Source organism: Empidonax traillii, unplaced genomic scaffold (genome assembly GCF_003031625.1).
Source record: "Empidonax traillii isolate 1590-97213 ecotype Southwest subspecies unplaced genomic scaffold, ASM303162v1 scaffold25:size3598162, whole genome shotgun sequence".
NCBI classification, from domain to species: domain Eukaryota; kingdom Metazoa; phylum Chordata; class Aves; order Passeriformes; family Tyrannidae; genus Empidonax; species Empidonax traillii.
This window is the reverse complement of record NW_020955218.1, coordinates 2572389-2594722: the sequence shown is the minus strand read 5'-3', so window position 1 is coordinate 2594722 and position 22334 is coordinate 2572389. Positions and strand designations below refer to the sequence as shown.

At 38.0% G+C, this 22334-nt stretch overlaps 1 protein-coding gene across 2 annotated transcripts in view; it reads right to left on the bottom strand.

Annotated features, from left to right (window-relative positions):
- DCP1B (decapping mRNA 1B) overlaps positions 1–22334 on the bottom strand; it is a 42802-nt gene that overhangs the window by 6010 nt on the left and 14458 nt on the right. For both annotated transcript variants that reach the window (XM_027905736.1, XM_027905743.1), the window contains exons 4-7: positions 12981–13047; positions 10672–10807; positions 5044–5172; positions 3464–4294 (exon numbers count right to left, since the gene is read on the bottom strand). In XM_027905736.1, coding sequence (XP_027761537.1) covers positions 3464–4294; positions 5044–5172; positions 10672–10807; positions 12981–13047 — 1163 coding nt within the window. The remainder of the gene's footprint in view (positions 1–3463; positions 4295–5043; positions 5173–10671; positions 10808–12980; positions 13048–22334) is intronic.

The following is a 22334-nucleotide window of genomic DNA, read 5'->3' as shown; positions in this document are numbered from 1 at the left end:
AGCACCCAATGGGTCCTGTGAGCATCGAACAGCTTTTAGTGGCACTACTTAAAACTGAGAACATCCAGTCTAAGAATGGCTCAAGAACTTCAAACGTAGTGAATTAAAATAAAGCTGGTTACAATGCCAACATGGCTTTGTCTTTCAAGTTTAATTTAGAATATTTTAATTGATGTTTAGATACAGCATCTTAAATTAAATTTTGAAACAAGTTTAATGCACCTACTTGCATTCCTGCTGTGCATTTACAATCTCCTGCTGGAACTGCAGTCAGGACAACGGAGAGGCAATGGTGTGATGCTCACACCAAGGATACAAGATACCATGCACATACTCAGAAGATGTAACACTATGTACAAAATACACTCTTGACTGAAAAATGCTCCAGGAAATGAGAAAAATGAGCTGCAAGAGAAGTGGCCTTCTACAGAAAAGATAAATTTATGTCTGGGTTCTTGTAAGCACTTTTAAAACCATAATTCTGATTAACATAAACACTTAAGCACGCATGTATCTATAATCAGGATAACACATGCCTAACACTAAACATATCCTTAAAAGCCCACTGCAGATTAATGCTTTTTTATTGTATCTTAAGCACACGTTACTCACTGTCTGCATAAGGAATACTTCACAGAATAGGGTTGGCTCCAGACCAGACTGAATGCTTCCAAGTATTATTCTTCGGCTTTTGCTTTTTCCTTCTTTTTTTTTTTTCCCCTCCTTTTATTTTTTTTTGGTAACTGGCCTCTTCCTTTCCATGTGGGAGATCACAGTTCTTATACCATATGGAGATGCAGCAGAAGCCAATTTAAACTTGGACTTGTAATGTGTCAATTGTGGAAAAGACTATTGCTTTCATTTTCTTAGTGCTGCTGATGGATTTAGGGTGTTCCTTTAATATGATTTTTCCAACAACAGACACTGTCCAGATACCTCTCTATTCCTGTCAGACTTTTTTACAATTCGCTCTTTCTGTATGCTGAAGTGTAGTAGAAGAGGCAATACCAAAAGGCAAATAATTACAGAGAACAAACCTTTTGCAGCATTTGTTGTCAGAATCTGCTTTGATCAATTTTGCATGAGCATGTGCAGATGTATTTGTGCCAATTCAATTTCACTCCCGTGTCTACTCTGCAGGCATGGCAGCACTTAAAGCCTCTGGTCTACTGCAAGGATGGTATTATAAAAAGATTAACGTTGGTTTTAAAAGTTGTTTTTTGTTTCCAGGTTTTTTATTCAAAAGGAGGCATATTTCATGTGGCTAATTCATGGCTTCCAGGGGAACATAGGCTCACTCCTTCATTTTTAGTCTCCCTGCTTTTGCTTTTTTTGGCAATCTGCTGCATGTGAAAGAGGCCATTCCTTCCAGACTGCAGAGCTTTAGGTGTCCTAAACAACAATTAGTCATGCTTTCATTATCATTTTAGTCTATGCATTAAATCTAAAAAGCAATACTAAATGTGTAGGAAGAGCTGCATCCAATAGAGTTTTGATAGCAGCTGGGGCTGTGTCAGCCTGTGAAGCCACTCCTAGACAGCCTCAATCTCCTTGGTCTGCTCACAGCCATGAAAAAGGAGATTGAGAGCCTCAATTGCTTCCTTTTTTTTAAGGTAAACTTGCAGCAATAATCACAGTGGATGAGACTTAGTCCAGAGAAGATTTTTCTTTTCTCACAAGCTAGTGTTCTATCCAAACTCAAGCAGTAAAATTATTGTAATTGCATTATGTTCGACCTCAGTAATTGCCTTTCCATATTGCAACTAATGCTGGCGTATTTTTCTTTTTCAAATATCCACAAATAAAGTCATTACCCATAGCAGCATCTATAGGGATGTTTAATTTGAAAAAATATATCAGCATATTTCCTTTTTTCTTATTTATGCATACTGACTTATCATGTATAGCCTGGTACCTGCCTCATTTCACTTTTACCTTCAAAGCAGGAATGTCTTAGGTCCTTATGCTATCAGTACATGTACCAGTGAATCAGGTACTTTCTTACATTCAAAGCAGGCAAGTTCAATTCCCAGTGAAAATTGGTAAATTTTTGTGACTCCAAATCCTCTTTTTATTCTTTAGCTCTCCACTGGAAAGTCAGAGTTACCATCTGTAAGCAACTGATTCTAAATAATTTTAATGACTAATCCCCCAAAAACTCTTTCACACAGATTTAAAATCATGCTGCATTAATTAAGAGAACAAAAATAATGATGCCTATTTGCTGTAACAAATTCATCTTCCTCTGACCTCCCTCATGGAATTAGAAAACTTGACCTGTCACACACTTAGTGACAGATGTGGCCCTTGTATTGTTAAATGACTGTTTCAGCCTCTTCACATACAGAACAACTTTCTAGCATAGGCAGGATTCTTGGAGCATTCTGCAGTCTTTCATTCAGGTTTTGATAGAAATAGAAAAACAGAGTAAAATAGAAATAGAACAACGGAATAAGTTGCAATAGAAAAGAAGCTTCTGAACTTTACACTGAAAAGGGGAACACTTTTTCAGTTGGATAAGTAACTTCCAGACTCAAAGACAAGTCATACTCCAGTACAACACAAGTCTAGTGGAAAGTCAGTCCAAAATAAAGGAAGCTGAAAAGGGCTAAGCTGCATCCCTAAACAGGACATGTAAAGACATTCTAGTGTAGAAGATCCTTTAGAAAATGCAATTGTTAAAGATGGTAGTTGTCCAGGATGGGTCATTTTGTAATTGTACATGCTGCTCTTCTGAAGAGCAAAAAAAGTACTCATGAGAGAGATACAGTCTCTTGACATCTCCTGAATTTTTTTAAGAAACCAATCTGACTTTTAGGATCAAAATCACCAGAATTATGGGGATTTGCTTTTTTGCATGGCATTCAGGTACAAGACCTTTTTTCAAAATAATAGATAGCAAATAGAAAATAGCTAATGAATAGCTAGAAGTAACAGGTGTGGTACAAGATAACTAATTCACCAATATACAAACACTTGAGAAAGTGTCTTGTTAGAAAACAAAGGACCTTTTAAGCATCCACAGCAACTGGAATACAGAAGAATGCACATCTACACAGAGAAAGCTATAACTACTTTTGTAGAAAAAAATTATTAAACCCAAAATATTACACTCATTAACCAGCAATGACACACAACAACCTGAGACTAAATATGGGGACTGAAAAGTAAGTGACTTTTCAAAGGGCCTCTGGGAAAAACCCAACACTGCAGTATTTTTTTGTCATCATTGATGTGCAAGAGATGTGGCCCTCAGTATTTACAGTATCACATTTTGGTAAATCACAACTTACCTGATGTTGTTAAAGTACCACCTGCAAAACAAATGATGTGAAACATGTAACAGGACAGTAACAAGAATATGCTGGCCAAAAGGAAGCAAAGACTAACAATAAATCATCAAGTTTAAAAGATTGCTGGAATTTTGTTTATTTATTTATAACTTTTAAAGTTCCCCATTTACCTGAAAGAGCGCACTCTGTTTTTCTGTACCCGGTGCCTTTTCTATCCAGGAATCCAGGGGTTTCAGGGTGTTTGTACTCTGAGTAACAACAGGGAACTTAGCTGCCAACGTTGGTCTGCTGGATACGTGCAACTGTTGTTCTTGTTGCACTATCTGGAGTTTTTTCAGCAACTCTTGAGGTGAAATCACCCCGGAATTGGCTGCTTGATTGCCAGAGAGAGAAAGTGGCTGTCTGGGAAGTTTGGATTGTTCTTTACCAAGTGTCTGAGCCTCCAAAGTCTGGCCCGGTAGGGACCCGTTGAAATACACCAAAGGTGGCTGGCTCATGTTATTCACTGCTGCAGCTGGTGCTCCCACAGCAGCAGGAGTCCTGCTGAACACGGAAGCCGTCGAGTTCATAGGTCCTGTCGCACTGGGGTCCATTTTTGTCACTGACCCTGACTGACTCTGCAACTTCTGCAGCAAGCTCTGAGTGCCAGCAGTGTCCTGAACCACGCGAGATGTCGCAATGCCGTGAGAAGTCACAGGTTGGAAGAGTCCTGTTAAAGTCTCACCCACGGGGTGGATATTGCCGTTTTCACAGAGCCGGTTCTCAGGGAACTCGGCGAGGGGGTGAAGGTCTGTCCCACGCACCATCAGCTTCTGGATGGCAGGGCAGAGCTGCTTCTCCGCAGAGGGTGACTGCCTGCTGGGCTCCTCGTAGGACAGCGAACGTACCACGCCCTGCCTAACAGGAAGGTTCTCTTGGTGCTGCTTGTTAAGTGGTTCTGAGACATCTTGCTTTCCAAATAATGCTGTCAAAGACAAGTGCTGTGGTTCGGGGTCCGCATTCTGTGAGGGGACAAAGGAAAAGGGTAAACGTAGTTCCCTCACGCGTAAGTTGCATTAAGTGGTGACAATATTTAGCCAGCAGTATTCAAGGAAAAGCTGAGAAAACTGCTATGCTCTTTTTTTCCCCAAGAGGATTTTTAATAGTTTTGTCACATAGGAAGGGCAAGAAGACTGTTGCCAAGCTGCTAATGTGGGAGAAAAATCACTGAATCTGAGATATAGCAGTGGCTTTGCTTTAAATATCATGAGAGAGCATCTTCTCTTTCAGCCATCAGTGCAATATTAGTAAGAGACAGAAATCTGCCCGTGTATGAAGTAGGGCTGCATCTTGTGCATCTGCTGGCCACAGCTGAATTCAGTTTTTAGGATTCTGAAACGTGATTTGGCTTGAAGATACATTAAGAGAGACTTTTCTTTATTTAGATTAAATTATTTCACCTAAAGAAAAAAAATAATCGCAAAAGCTGCGGTCCAGCAAGTGACTAGGTAAGCTTGTGATCAAAGCATCTAAAATTTGAAAGACTAGTATTTCTTGGTTGCATCAGGACAGTATGTCTGTAATTCACATGCTTCCACATCGTGTGGTGGGGGTTCTGGAGCTTTTACAACACATATAAGTTGTGCATTAAAATCATTCCATACAGTGGTTCCATCTCAGATTCCTGCACTGACCTTCCCACCCAAATAAATATTCCTACAGGGCCACTTGATTACAGCAGCACTAGTCAGAAAACACCCAGCACATTTACCTTGCTCTGCTGAGAGAGTCGCTGCTGCTGATTTTCACTGGGCTTCACTGGAATCGGTTTGATTAGGTTGGGGTTGTTATAGATTGCAGAGGAACTGGTTATTTGTTTTGGCTCCGAGCAAGTCTTACACTGCAACAGAAAAGAAGTATCTTTTAGCAGGTGTGACAATAACTTTTCCCCATAGTTCACAACTGTAGCAAAATACAGACACAAACAGGTATTCAATAACCAAAAATACTAATTGCAGCACTGATTATGAAGTATAATGCTACTGGAAGAACTACAACAACTGCAACCTAATTTTCTAAAACCAAGAGGCATATGAAAAATGAACCCTTGATTCCAAGATTTCCCCAGTATGAGACTTCCCCCCTAATTTAAATCTCAGTACTTTTTTTGATCTTCTGCTTTTCCCGCACTTAACAGAACATAAAATGATTTTTAAAAGCACTTTAGAAACCAGGCAACAGACATGCTTTTCCTGCATCAATAGGCAGCTAGAAGTAGTTTAGATACATAAAGGATAAATGTGCCCATAAAAAACATTTAAAATGCTTTTTTCAAAAAGCAGAATTCTAGCTCAAACTTTTTTACATAAATCTTCAGTTTGTGGGAACTTGGAGGATATTTTCACTGGCACAGAAAATTAAAGATTTAATCAACTTGTAGAATCAGGATGTTTTCTTTTCATATATGGCAATATCAATAACAAGATTTATAAAAAGATGGGCAGAGACAAGTAACTGAAAGTGATCAGGGACATGGAGTGACTGTCATATGAAGAGAAAAGGGCATGATTTAATTCAGAAAAAACCCATAGAAAATGTAGCATGAAAGAGATAGAAAAGGAAAAGGTGAAGAAGATGCTCCTATTTACATTGTAAAATATAAGAATATAGTCAATGAAACTAAAAAAACATTGTGTATACAAGGAATGCTACTGTCAGTAGAAAAGAAAACAGTATATTGGAAGTCATTGTCACTTGGTACAATTGAAACCAAAAAACTGGAAAGATTTTGAAAAGAATTATCTAACAAAAAGTTAATTCTATCCAACAATAATATTCATAGTTAATTATCTGAATTTGATGGGCTCTAAATTTTACACTGCAGGACAAATGGTTGGGTGAGGAATGATCAATTGTGGTTTCTCATTCTTTCCTCCAAAAAGCGCAGTCTTGTGTGTTACTGGGAACGGAATTCTGGCCTGGGCAGACTGTGTGGACTCACAGTAGAGTCACTGCTGTGTGACTATGAAAATGGCCAGTGTCCTTTCCAGAACTTTCTGAGACAAACTCCTTAGCTCCTTAGTCTAGGTAAGAAAATAACCCCCACTCTCAAATATACAAAACGGATCACTTAATTGATTTCTGACACCTACTGCAGCAATAAACAAAGACATGCTGGTGCCAGGGCTGCTCAGTAAAGCAGAATCTAAGTTCTCCTAAGGGGCTCTAAGAGGTCCTGAATGCTTTCTCTGCAACATTTGTCTTCAGGAATCCCAGGGCCCTGAGGCTGGTGAGAAAGTTTGGAGTGACAAAGCCTCACTTGGTGGAGGAGGATCAGGATAGGCAGCAGGAAGCCTCTATTTGATCTATACTAAAACAAGTGAAGATGATTTTGTTTTTCAGATTAGACAGATCCTATGTGATTTTACATAGACCAAAACTGCACCCCAGCAAGATTAAATAGCTTTTTTCTTCCAAACTGTTCTCTTTCTAATGGTGCTGCTTTTTCTTCAACATACCTCCTTCTTAGTGCTATTTTTCAGCATAACCCATATAAGCTTTTTCTTTAACACGGTGGATAACATACTCTTGAATATTTCACAACGAATTCTGCAGAACTTAAATAATATCCTTATTTCCTCGGGGTATTTTAATAGGCTGAATTCTTCAGAAACCATAACTACCTTGGATTCCACTCTCATACTCTGCATGATCACAGAACTAAGCATATAAAAATGGGTCGAGAAGCAGCAGAGTTTAACAGAGTTATCACTACATGAGCATTTTTCAGACCAAATTCCTCAGCAAAATGAACATCAGTATACTGCCTGTAGGGAATGACACTGACCTGACTTGGTATCATTGCTGTGATTTAATAACATGAATACTAGGCTGGTATCAAACACAGAGTAGTATATTGAAGAGAAAAAAAAAGCCTGTGATGATTTCAAAAGGATCTGTGACTATTGGAGCTCAGAATATAAGGCCATTTTGGCCGATGGGGAGCACGGCCTTGCTGATGAGTAAATTAGGAGCACCAGCACAACATTTTAAGCAACTGTCAGGTAGATAGATAAAGAAGATACCAGATGTCATCATCAACAAACAGGAAAAAAAGCAGCATGAAAGAAATGTCACCATGCTCTTTAGTGATAGAACCAGAAGAGCACTCATCAGCTACAACGTTTGCCTTTGTCTTGTTCAGAACTATGCTCCTACAAAAGATGCATAAGAAATCAAAAGATTCTAAGATCAAGTCAAAGAAAGGCTCGGCAACATTGGAACAAAACACATGGTGAATGTGAATCAAACTGAGTAAGAACATCACTGAGGATGTTTTGGTGAGTTTTGTATAGGCAGAGACATTTGAGGAAAACAACTGCTCAATGCTGTGAGATTTCAGTCTACCTGGGAGATGTGAAGCTCAAGCTGAACAGGACACTGCCAAAGGAAACAGACGATGGATAACCCCAGAACCTCAGTGCTGCAGTTCTCCTGAAGAAAATACCACATCATATCCCCATCTTATGCTCTGTAGTGAAAACTCACATTTGAGACACGAGCTACAAAGAACTGTCAAGAACAAGGAGGAGATGCTAGAAGGTCTGATACAAGGAAAGAACATCAGCCACAGCTTGATGGAACTTAGAAGAGCTTTGTAGATTGATGTCTGTGCTGAAAGAAATGAGGTGGGCTTTGAAGTCAGAGCTTGAAGCCATGTAAAGGCCATGGAAAGTGAGGATTTCTACCTACCTGATGTAGTGCAGCCACAAAATGACATGAACAAAACAGTCACATGAAGGTGTACAAGGTGCTAAGCAGAAGAGAGTAACTAAAGAGGATAAGAACTGTCTCACAAAAAAACAGTAGCATCAAGGTTTTCCAGTCAAAGCCCTGCTTAAGCGAGACATATGGAACTGCTTTAGACTGTCTAAGCACAGTAATGTCAACTTTGCATCATCCAGGCTGCCTATGGCAGTGCTCTCAGGAAAGCTAGACCTTCTGGATCCTACCATCAAGTCTCTCACACAGTCAACAAACCAAAAGCTAAGACACCTGAAAACTTTGAAACTATATTCCTGTTTGGTCAGGGCAGGACCACTGGAACATTTTGCTTAAAAACAGTGAAGGTGCAGGCAAAGAACAGAAACACAAGTCCAGAGGTCATGCTTACACACTGCCAGAAATTATGTTCTCATCAAACAGTTGTGTGTCCTTAGCACTGAAGAAAGAAGGTTCAGTTATATCAGACACATCAAGCAGACAAAAGACATCCACCTAATCTGACCTTTACTGGATCAAAGGCAGTGTGGCAAGTGGGTAGATGTTGGAGAAGATCTGTGCAGCACAGAGCTAACACCTGAGCTTGTCCTGCACTACAAGGCACAATGGTTAAGGAGACACACATTTCCTCGTGCTTCATTCTGTACCCTCAGAGCTCTTCAACTGTTTACCTCCCAAGCTATCGTTATGAGGCCAGCCAACAGCACTTTTTCTTAGCAGAGATCAAGAGAAGGCAAGTGCATAAGAAACACATTTTCCAAAAAATAATTCAGTGGTTTAGCATCTTAAAGCTCCATTAAAGAAGTTGCATGGAACCTCTAAACGTGTAACTTAATTTGGGAACAAGATACACCCTTCAAAATCAGTTACACCACTAAAAATTGAGCAAATCTCATTAAAAGTTTTGAAAATTGGTGGTTTTATTCTACAGCTTCCAATACTTTAAAACACCCTCTTCGCCGAAACAACACAGAATTCAAAAAGGAGCACAACGTATTTCCTAACTGGTTTTATCACATCAGTATTTTAATTCATAATACATACACTGGCAAGAAAGCAGATGTCATAAAGCAGCCAAAAAGCACAACTGCTCCAAAACATACTGACATTAAATACAAAAATGGTTGTCATTGCTTTTATCTATCACACTCTTTTGAAATTTATATTGCTAAATATACAAGAAACCCCACATATCCTGCTCTTAAGAGGTAAGACAGTCCTAGTACTCATGCTTTCCAGATGAAAAGGAAGTTATCATGTTATTTTTTATTTCCTTGGCAATCCCTTGAAAGCAGACAAATTAAATGATGAAGTAAGAAGCAAGTTTTCAAAAGATCTTATCTGCAAAGGGAAAAGTCCTAAAAGCTATTATTTAAACAACAAAATTTCCTCTTCTTTGTCTTGATTTTCTGTGTGCTAATGTAGAAAAGGAAGGTAACTTCTTTTAGATTTATTACCTCTTTTTCATAGAATCTGAAGACAGCTTAATATTTTTCCAGTTTTCCATTTACAGTACTTTAAGATTATTTAATAGAAACCTCTTTAACGTTTGGTAACATCTCAGATCACACTCTCTAATGCCAAGACTAGATACTGACTTAGTATTAAAACACTGAAAATATACCCGGTTTTGGAAGTGTTTGTCTGCCATAATACTTAAAACAGAAAATACAAAGGCCCCAAGCTTCAAAAGAAACTATACCACAACAAAAAGGGCTACATTTCACCATAACTCAAACAGTTAGCTATTATCTTTCTAAGGCTGTTATTAGTAGCTACATTTCAGAAAAAAAATAAACATAAGGAATTTAAAGAGAGAAAAAGAGAGAGATATATATTTCTAGACTTAGAACACTTATGAGCTTTATTACTGCATGACAGCACATAAGCAGTACAGGAAACAGCAGCAGGAACCTGCAGGCTCTGTAACAATTTGCAGCTTATATATGAATAGTTAAAATTATTAGATTTTTATTCCCCAAAGTAAAACATTTTTGATTGCTCAATAATAGAGAACATTATTAGTCCATTAGTTACTTCTTTATTTAGAAGCCTCAGAAGACCAAAGAAGCACATGGGCTGAAACCATACTACATTTCAACCTTTTCATTTCCTTCCATTAGAGCTTGAAAGTAGCTAACAACCACAATTAAAAGCAGTAACTTCACTGTCAAAGGCCTCCTCTGAGCGAAGTCATTTGTACAAACCACAGAAACTATTACCAGGTGAACACTTCACCCAGAAAAAGGGCACAAGGTGCTACTCAATAAGCACAGGAGCTATGAGGATAAAAATGAAAGGCATTTTATGCTTGTTCTTACCCTCTACCATTCAACAAATAATCAATCATATACATGTTCTCCTTCCAGGAGTTTTTATTGATGGCATTTATTTCTTTTTGAACCTCTAGAAAATTCTGTCAGAACTTTTCTACCAGCCACTCCACAGAGCGAGAGAGCCCGCTGTCCAAAAGCAGTTTCACTTCTGAGCAAAACTATTCAAAACCAAAACAAAACAAAATCAAACCTTTCACGTTTCATAACATAAAGCAGGAGCATGCTGGCATCACAGTATTGCCAAAAAGAAACATCCTCTTTTTACAAACAGCGAGTCTCACCTTGGTATACTCATCTTTGGCCTTGGTAAGCATCCGTAAGATATCCACTTCTTTGTTATTAGCAGAGTTCATGAGCATTGGGGACACTCCTGTTCCCGTGCCCTGCTGTGCTTTGAATTGTTCCTGCTGAGTTAGGCTGAAAGTTGGAGGGGAGAGGAGAATACACAAGACAAAAACCCAGATAAAATACAAAAAGTTTAACCACAACTACTGTACAATGCTTAATCGAAACTCAAATGTTTGTTTCCCCCCCATCTACATAAAAGCATGTATTAAAAAGACCTCTATTAAAAGATCTATATAAACCTATAATTTGACATGAGATTAATTTGCCCCAATCTTGAATACACTAGACCATAGAATAAAATTTCCGTAACTGAGTCATAATTTCTACATCCAGAAGGAGTAGGGAATTTATAGTGTTATTCAGTTCTGCTGGTGGTGGGGGATGGCAAACACACACAAATCAGGCATTAACTACTAGCAAATGACCAATTTCCTGCCCCAGCTGTTTTATTATTATTGTAGAATGCTGAGAATTAAAACACAAAGCCAATTGGCTGAGCAACAGGGTATTTTCTATCTATATGAAATACTGCTATTATAAACCACTACACGTGGTTTACATTTGCATGAATCCTCTGAAAACTCGGTTTTACTGTAGTAAATTACCAGTTTGAGAGCACCTAATCACCACCAACTGAAACTTGAGCTAGTTAACTAAAATGAGCTGTCAAAAACCTGGGTTTCCTAGGGTTCATTGCTTATTTCTGTAAATTCATCCCCATCAATTATTTCTTGGGTCACAACTGACTCATTTTAGAGCTGTAGGATATACAGCAAAACCAACAAACCCCACTAAACAAACCCTTACCACTGTGACAGTCTGTGTTTCACAATGTTTTGCCACTGCAAAATGAAAAGCAGCAGGTAGTACTTTAAAAAAGGATATGTAGAGGAAACATGACCACCTTCCCATCCAGTATTTTATCACAAATCCTATCTGGAACATAGTGGTAGAAGAGTTAGAGCACTTTGCTATGAATTGAGATGTGTGAGGATGAGCCTTGTGTGGGCTTGTACTGCGGGGCAAATTAATGGGCTTTTGGGCACTCAGCAACTTTGGCAATGAAACTTGATGTCACTCCCTCAGCAAGCCTCTGGCTACAGAAGCTGTTAAGGCTGAGACAGATGACCTGAAAAGGAGAGTTCCACAGGTCTTTGCATCGTGCTTTGTTAGCACCTAATGCTGCCAGCTTGACTGTACCCACTTCCCATGGCTTTTCCTGGGATGATAAAGACATGGCTCTACATCATCCCTCCTCCTGCCCCTTGCATGATTTGTGATGCAGTGATACGTCCAGGCCTGTATACCATGGACAACTGGAATATCCCATCACTGCCTGTTCCTACCTGGCCCCTTTACTATATCCTCCACACTATAGCTCTGAAAAATTTAGATTGCATATGTTGATAAAATCTGTGAGACTTCAGCTCCTCCCTCCTCCAAGCAAACATGTAATCCTGCAGAACTTAGCCGTAAGAAAAGGGTCATTGCAAACAAACCCATAATGAAGCCACACTGAGGGTAGAGTAGAAGAATGAGCCCTGTCCATCCTGGACACATGAAGAAAGAAGTGGGAGTGGAAAAAACTATCCATGACATTCTTATATTAAAATCCAGCTGAGAATACAGTTCTGTGTGATCTCCAACTTGACTGCAAATTTAAAGCTTGTGTGATATGTATAAAATAATAACATCTTTATGTACATGAAAGTAAGAAATTCAAAGATAATTCAAGTCTTGCTTTATATTCCAAAAACAAACTGAATTTTGTACATATCACTAAGAAATAAAGAAGCAGGAATTCAGTCAGGATGTACAAACAGGACAAAACCCATAGAATTTGCATTAATATAATATGCCTTCATGATAGCCTGCACTTACCTTGATTGAAGAAAAAAGGTAACAGTAACATTGAAAAACAAAATCTCCCCAAACTGAAAAATATATTAAAACCCCAAAGAATACAATTCTTCAAAACAGATCTCTGAGTCATCAGGAGATAAATCATATCAACTGTTACATCAGATGTAGCTGGAAAGCCGCACTACAAATTAGGAAAAACTATTGCAATACAGTGACATTTCTGATTATACAAAATGCAGGCTTGACAATTGCAACAAAAATTATAAATACAGGTTTAAAGCAGAAAGCTATGATCATCCTAGGAATATAATGTGCATGTATGTACAGGAATACATACATAAAAAAGCACATAAAAAAGTCTTGTTTACCCATCACTTACTTTTTCATGAGCTCTGCAATTCTTTGGCATTCTTCCTTATCATAAAACCAAATCCCATATATGGACACTGTAAATGCACATCAAACACAAACTATGAGAATCTCCTCAGACAGCAATTCTACCTGGTAGATATTTTAAAGTGACCTGTAAAGGAATTTTAAAATTTATTTCTGTCTTATGTTTTCCCCATCTATAAACACAAAAAGACACCTGAGATCCTACAAAAAAAAATAAAAAAAGATCAAAGGCACATCTCTAAGCATGCAAATTACAAGCTCTTAAATATTCAGTAGAGGCAAGGGTATTTGATCCTTTTCTTCAGAACGCTAAACCAGTGTTTTGTTTTTTTTTTAAATCCTTTTCTCTGTCATTTTTTTCAGTTGCCATATCACATCCATGAGACTCCAGTGACTGGCATACTGCAGGGAATGTTGCATGCATGCATACATAAGTAGGAAAATCTGTTTAACTTTCAACAGTGTTCAGGTCTATCTTATATAGCATCAAAGTGGTTGAAGTAGTAGGAACACACCTCTGCCTCCCTGTAGATTTCCTAATGCTGCCCATTATTTTCACCACAAAAGAAGTAATTATCTGTAGCCAACCCCAAGATTCGAATTCTATGCATAAGTTTAGATCTTCTGCAGCAACAACAGATTTGAATTTACTGGCAGTTCAAGATTTTCAAACACACACACCGCTAATAAAACCATTATGATGATAATGGGACTGTAGTTAGTGCAGGTTCCATAACATCCTGAGCGGGGGGCTTGTTTCCACTTACAGCCATGTGATAGAGCTCTGGTAAGATAGCCTGGGAATAAATATACAACAGTGTCTCAAAACAATCTGTCCACATTCGTCAGGGTAACTGTCCTAGTTTTGACCTCAGGCATCTGCTGTGAGAGGAGGAAGGCAGAAGCACAAAGGCTTAACACAGATCTTCCCATCCCTATCACCACAACCTTGTGCACCACCCATGTTCATGGTACCAAAACAGGTAGGTGCTGTGTTTCTTCCCCCTCTTACCCTACTGCAGGCAAGAGTTTTCCCTTAACCTCACTAAGAAATGGCAGTTCTTAACATGTCTTCAAACATAGTAGGGGCAAGATGTGATTTGAAAATGAGTTTCGTTTGAAGAGGATTGAGCACCTGCTTAAAAACAATTGCAACTGACCCTGATGATGTAATATTTCCTTAGATCAGCAGAATCCAAAAGCAATTACTCCTTCAATTCCACAGAGCCAAACCCATGGCACATGAAGTGTATGTTGGCTTTGTTAGTGTTTGGAAAGAAAACGAATGCACAGCTGCTTGTAAGACCCAAGTGTAACACTTTTCTCCATTCCCCCTCAGATTTTCAGCTGTGTATTGTCTTTTATAGAACTAAAACCGGTTCCAACTGTTTGATGCAGCACATTGCTGAAAAGTCTAAACTATCCCTCAAACCAACAGACACCCTGCAGACAGACAAAAATTGACTTTGAAAAGATGTACTATCCTTTATATGATCACTGAAAAGTGTGATGATTTCTGTTATTCAAGTAACATAATACGTGCCAGTGGTTCTAAAAATGTGTAACATAAGAGCTGAACTGAAGAAATAATCTCAGTTTTTTTAACATAAATATTAAAATATGCATGAAAATATACATTAATATTCTAGCACATTCCAGTAGGCATCCAATAATAAATTGTGAATCTGCAAAAGAGTGTGTGAACTCACCAGGTTCCAAAACACCAACCGCTTATGCAAAACTACACATTCTTCTGATGAAACACATTTGAAAACTTGTTGTCCAAATCACAAGCATCCCTATATTCTTCAAGGCAACAACACAGCAGGCAGACTGAGAGACCCAGACAAATCAAATTTGTTTTAATCAAGATTCCTCTTTGTTATAAAAAAATCTCCTGTGCCGAAGAGTAATGATGAAATTTTGGCCATCTGCTCCATCTTCCCAAATTCTTTTATGTCTGCCACAGCTGGTGGCACCATCAATATGAAACACAGGTTGAGCAGCTTCACCTTTTGGCCAACTGATCAAACATGTCATGGACTATTTATGAATATCTAATAAATCTGAATGCTGACAGTCTCTTGGAAATGCTGCAGTGCTTCTGGCCATTAAAAGCTGAAAGACTGGAATGAACAGCCTAGTTTACTAGTTTACCTCAACTCAGTGACAAAACAAAAGTAAACTGTCTGATAACCAGTATAACAGATCATTTCAGATTTTACAGAACTATAACTATTATTTTGAAATAGAATTCCAACAAACACAAACCCATTTCGGATCACAGAATAAGGACACCGAGTCTGTCCCACCAAACCAAACCACCACCCTTAACTCCAGCTTTAAGTAAGGATACTGCAGAATCAGAGACCTTCAGCCTAGACGTGAGCTGAGCTTCACACCCATTCACAGTTACTTTCTCACCTCAGTTAAATCGTACTTTCAACTCAGATTAGGAAGCACAGCTGAAAGCAAGCTAAGACCAAAGCCCAACAACCTCTGAGCTTACAGCTCACACAGGCGGGAGTCAAATCCTTCAGAAGTGGACAGTTCTGCTCCTCCTCCTTCCACACTTCTCCCATCTGCCCAGAACAGATGAACACCTCAGAAATACCCTGGGAAATAATTACTCAGCTGCTCCATTTGTGGCAGCACAACATACTCAAGCTCTTTCGTGTGTGCAAGAATGAGGTACCGGTGAGAAGGCAGTAACTTGTGGGAATCTGGGATACCTGGAATAAGCCTGGTGTAAAATTCCCACTACAGTACTATACTCTGCTATAGTCTGCATTTAAGGGAGAAAAAAGGTGTAAACAATTGTAGTAAAAATGTGCATTAATGGCCTCCATCTTGATTAATGATGAACACAAAATGGCAAAAAGAGTTCTCATGTGTGTGACAACACAGAAAACCCCACGACCAGAAAAAGAACCCAAGATGATTATAAACTGCAACTGTCAACCTGGTACACTTGTACACACACAAGAACAATTTCACTGCAAGCTTTCTACCATCCTGAAAACACTGCATGTCTTATCAGGATTAAATCTAAACAGACTACTTTTATCAGCCTTCCCTCTCTATCAGGCTGTTTGACAAAACTGAATTCCTGATCTAAGTCTCATCTGTAGAGTGGTAATTGCACTAAAATGTTCCCATTAAAAATAAATCACGAAACAGCAGAGGGAAAAGTAAATTTTTCTACTGCTACAAAGAGGAGGAAATGTTAAGTCACTTTTAGGCCCAGCTTCAACTAGAAAGTTACCCAAGAAGAGATTACTGTAAAAAACAGGACAAAAAAAAATCAAAGTCAATTGATGACATTAGAGGACAAAGAAAGCACCAAAATTATGATGTTCTAAACAAGATTACACAAAACTAGAAGGATATAATTCAGCTATCAAATCAAGAAGATCCAATTAATATTGAATGGGAAGCAAAATAAATGACTGAAATAATCTCATTGAAATTATTAAATATTAAGGGATATCAGTCTTTAGAATTTTTAGAATTTGAAAAAAGTTAGACCACTCACAAGTCAAAACTGAAGAATTTTAACAAAATCTGTGATGCTCCTTTAATAGCTCAGTGGTTGAATTTCAGGAAGTACACTATTTAAGTTTTAAATCACGACTTCAGAGCCAATTCTACAGCTTCCGCCTTACAATTTTCAGTTTTTGGCTACGGATTTCTTCTGTCCTCACAAACACTAGAGCACTTGATGCTATTTATAAGCAGAAGCTGACAGCTGCTATCTACCAGAATTATAGATAACAATTTCTAACCTCTTAATATTTGAAACATTTATTTAGTTATTATGGTAATGCAGAATTTCCTATCAACTTCAATCATTAAGTATTAAGTATTCCATTAAAAAGGATGGCATTCCCTAGGAGATTATTTGTTTTACTCTTTATTTTTCCAGCTATTAGTTTTTTGTCTTCTGTTGGCTAGATATTTCCATTACCAAAGATTTTCCTTTCGGCGTACCTGGAACACAGGATTTTTAAGCTATTGCTGCACAAACAGCATAAAGTATTTAAAATTGGTAAAAATTAATACAGAAATAACTACTGACTAGAGACTCCCCTATACCTTGTTGGTATTGAAAATAAATAATTAAAATTATTTTTAAACTTTCCTATCTTATATCATGCTTCTTAAGGTACTTTTATTGCCTATGCACGGTCTAGACTCTTGCACCTGAATCTGTAAATCCTCACCTGGCTATATTAAAAATGAGTTTCTGTACACACATCTTACATGGTAGCCAGACACCATCATGTTGGTTGTCTTTTCTCTTTGCTGTCCACCATTCCTGCAATATTTGACTCTTCAGCAAACTATCAATGCTTGCTTATCTTCTCCTAGTACTTTTTAAAATACAGCAGCCCCCAACTTGCAGTACCTACTGAAAAAGGAACCCAAGTGATTTTTATCCAAAACAACAATTTTTATCTACAAGTTCTTCACTTAAAACATGAACTAAAGCATGCCATGTTAATATTGTGCTCCTCTACTCCCATGTAAGTGTGTTCCTTTTGTCCATGGTGTTTACAGTCACAACACAAGTAGATGTTCCATCTCCTTTGCTCAGGCTCAAGGGGTGCAGGAGACTTGCCTGTTGAAGCTCTACCTCCTGCTCTGCAGCACAGTGCAAGAGAGGACTGCAAAAAAGGAAAGAAAATACAAAAAACCTGCAGCTGAGGCACCTGCACACTGTCCTGGAAAGCTGAGTTCCATCTCTGACGCTGCCTCAGAGATGTTGTGCAATGACACACAAGCTGTGAAATGTCGTCTTAAGTGGCTGCACTGACCGTGCGTGCCTCATTTCCCAGCGTTTGATTTGAGATCCTACACCTCTGGGTAAGAATGGAGTGCATGACCTGCAAAAACACCAGCCACTTACGAGCACAGTCAAATCGAAGGCTGTAAGAAGTGATTTTGATTGTATGAATAATAAATATACTGGGAAAATTTGGCTTGAATAATGGAAGTTGGGCACCCCTTATTTAATTGGTCTCTGTAATTTTAACTCTTCTGCCCTCGGGTCCCAATTTGTAAAATGGGGAGAAAAATATTTCTAATCTGAGTAAGGTAAAACAATTCAGTTTGTTCACAAGTTATCAGCTGTTATAGTGACTATTTTTGCAGAAAACAACAAGAAAAAAGCAATTAATTATTCTGTCCCTAGCGCAGAACTTCAGTGGCATGTAACAAAGCAGGAGACCCACATATCAATTATGAGAAAAAAGCCAGAACACTGAGTAGCCACTCTTCATGTGAACACCATTCCGACTGTTTGATAACTGAAACAAAGTCCTTATTGCAAAAGAAAATGATCACGTGACATAAAACTCCATAAACAGAGAGATTGCACAAGCAACCTTCATTTTGGTATTCCCTAGTTTAAGAGTCAATGTTCTTCTAGCTCTTAAGAGCCTTTAAGTTCTTTCAAACACAACATTTTGTTTAGGTATTTAAAACCAAAACACTAGAAAAAAAAAAAGTTTTATCCTATTATACCACATTGTTAGTAATGTGGCTCATCAACAGGACTAGAATTTTTAGATCTCTTGCTTTTCTACATCGTGCAAAGCTGCACAATGCAACATGTATACTAAAAATGTATTTGCTTCTAAATAATGGAAATACAGCTCTAGATATATCCTGTTATTTCAGGAAGTTTTTAAAGGGGAACCAAAATTCTTATGACTTCTCGGGCACAAAAATGTCAATAAACTGAAGCAAGGGAAGAGTTTTTCAAGTAACAAAAATGTGTACTTTGATATGAGCTTAACTTAAATGCCTAAAAAGCTCTGAAAAGACCCAATCTGTTAAAACATCAGACACTTGTTCTTTCATTTAAAGGTTGATAAAGCTCCTAATCCACTTACTTGGGGAACTGCTAATAAAGAGACGGAAAAGGATCACTTGGGATTTCCATTATTTCAAAAGTTTAAAATATTAAATACAAATGAGCAAGGGAAAAAAAAACCACACCAAAACAACCAAATTAGTTAAAGGAAAAAGAATCCTACTGAGATACATGTTAATGCAAAGCAATGATCAGACATGGAGAGCGAAAATATGCAACAACAAAACGCCCAAGAAAATGAGAAAGCCCCTCAAAACCCCTTCCCCCAAAAGCAAATGGTTTGAGAGCGGGCAATGACTGATAACACTACAGAAGTCAAGAATAAGTTTCTCACCACCATCTGTTTAATTGTGCCTGGAACTATGCCTTAAAAATCAACATAAGAAACAATTTTTGTCAATAGAATGGACCCTGAAATGTCTTGCCATCTTCTACAAGTCACAAAAGTTGGGTGACTAATTTGCAGACTTCCAGAGAGAGCCAGCAAATATTTGTGATTTCACGAGGCAAAAAAAGGGACAACATAGAGATGGTGAACTGTTTACTAAATAATGTCTGTGGCTCTACTGTGACAGCTTGACTTCAGGCAGATTTTTAATCAAAATTTATCAGGAAGTCTTTATGGTTAAAAAAATCAACTCTATAGCAGAGAAACAAAATTACCTCACTGGAACGCCCCCTAAAATAGCCTCAAAGCTAAAGTTCTGTTAGTACTGTAGGAAAATTTGAAGTCCATTGATCCACATATTTCCATAAAGCTCAGCAGATGTAAGAGTCCATCAGCAGGTTCTTTACTTTTTTTGGAAAAGAGACCAAATGCAAACTGCATTTGCAGGATTTCCTGTAAAAATGCATTCTGTTGATGCTACGAGAAATTTTTAGTCATGACACAGGAATAGCATCTGTGTTATGATCCATCTGGCCTAGTATATTTATTTTTTCCCCCACACCACTGGTTTTCCAGTCACACCTCCTGCCACTGCATCATCAGTTCCAAATAATTTTTAAATCACGATGGTGTGTGACACTGAAATTAAGGCAGGAAGTCTGTAGATGCCAGGCTATCAACTTCTTAAACAACAAGTTCTTCTTGATAAATCTTTTATTGTTCTTATTTATAAGCTGCTCTTAAGCAACAAGTGGTTCTCATTATTATTTCACAATAGACTTCCGAAATGTCCCCATCAAACCGGAGCTGCAGCTCCTCTGTCTTTTGTAATGGAAGAGACTAAAGAGTCCCACTCAAGGAATGTAAAAGCTAAGTGAAGAGGCATTAAGATAAACAAATGGTGGGTGAAAGTCCTGTTCTAGTTTTGATATAGAAAAATGAGACATAGACATTGACTTCAGAAAGGCAAGTGAGTAAGTCTGCAGCAAAGCTAAAAGCTGCATCCAAATATCCCGAGATGACAAAAGCAATCTTCCCTGTGAAATAAAAACCCATCAGAAAAAGGCTTAGTGGAAAGAAATCCACAGCCCCTCAACATCTGAAACTATTACCTTTACTAGCTCCATTTTCTCTGCTAACTTTCTAAAGCAAACAACAAAACATCTTCAATACACTGAAATGATGCCGGGACCTGATCTACAGGAATCACTCAACAAAAAATGCCTTGCACAAATCTAGGCTAAATATAGGTCCATATTTTGTACCAGCAGAAAAGCTTACACTAACATCAGACTATCACAAGTAGAAGCCCTTAAACTAGAAATCACACTCCTTTCTTGATTCTGTGCTTCTTACATCGTACCTAGAAGTGAAAAGCAATGAGAACCTTCCCGGAGACAAAAAAAGATTGCTTTCATTTGGAAGAATGGGAAGGAGAGCTGCCTTCAGCATCTCTGTTTCCAGCCTCCTTATTTCCATCCTGCCTTCCACTGTGTTAAGAAAAGCAGCAGCTTCCATATGTTTCTTGTGGAGTATCTGGGCTTCCAGACCCATGGGGATAAAGCCTCGTCTACTGTGTGTGCCACACACCGTTGGTAGAGGACTCCTCAGGATCTGAACTTCACAGTTTTCATTTATAATTCAGTCCAGTCTAAGGATACGTTCCCAATTATTTTTAAAGTGCATCTCTGAGGTACCTGCCAAAGGTCAAAGTACATCTCTAATTCCAGAGCTATAGTTGAGTTCAAGGTCAAGTTATTTTCCAAGCTCTGACAATGCCATTTTTCCAGTATAATAGAAGAGAGGGGAAAAAAGAAGACTATTTTAACCTCAAATAGGTGTTCAATAGCATGTAATTTTTTCCTGAAACCTGAGTTTTTACTGTAATCAGTCTGATGAGCTGTCACTCCAAATGTTTTAACTCCTACAAAATAATGAGCAACTTCTAAAAGAGCTTCATGAGGAAAATAAGCAACTTTAACTATAGAAGATGTTTCTAATTTTGACTGTTGTGATCTCATCTCTTATTTCTTCACTGCATACCTTCAGATCCCAAGTAATGGAAATACACTTGCAGATCTGGACTAAGTTCTTAGCCTGTAACAATAGAAGTCTAAGTTACTTGTAGATACTTGTTTTTATAACAAGAAACACCTAAGAAACACCTTAAGATTAAGGGAATTTTAAAAACTCCACTTCTGTATTTTTCTATTTGTATACTCTGTACACATCATTTTGGAGGCAGACAATTTGTTCATTTTTTCCTACACCATCTCTATTCTGAAATGGTTACAAAAAGAATAAAAAAAATCCACACAGAAATAGGCAAAAGTAAAGTCAACTACTCCTCCTGAGATTGTAAACATTTACTTCATATTTACAGCGTATATTACATATCTCCTTTTTTTGCTTTGCCACAGCCTCTTAACATGTTATATTCAACACATTAAAGAGTTCTTCTCTACTACTCTGTAGCCATCCCTTCTCTTGCAGGCAGCTGTTACACTGCCTTCAGCAACATCTGCTTGTCTGTAGAGCTGCAGTTGGAAATTTTTAAGCACGTACAATTTTGAGTGATAACACAATTTCACAGGCCCAGAAAGACTTTTCCTCGTTCTCACATAATGACAGGCAAACAGTCACAGGTTTGCTCCAGTTGTGGGTAGGTTCACATTGTGTTCAGAAGATAAATTTCAGCAGATGACTGCACCTCTGAACCCCTTATCATTCATATGTGGCCACTGCATTTTTACATGCTTGAAAGTTGAATGATCATTAAAGTATGAATAGAAATGTTTCATCTCTATTTTTCTTATGAAATTGCAATTTAGTAATTTCTTTCACAAAGATACAAATACCACCTCCTTGAACTACCTTGTTGCTTTCTTCTTTTGATTACTGTAGTTATTTTTTAATGTATCTGTATATCTTTTAAAATTGTATTTTAACTACTGAAGTTAGTGTTCAGATTACTTAGAATTTTACTGACTTTTCTGCATTCTTGCACACAAGACATTCTATGTGGGCATATGTACAAAGGGAGAAAGAGACTGGACCCCTGAGATCAAGTT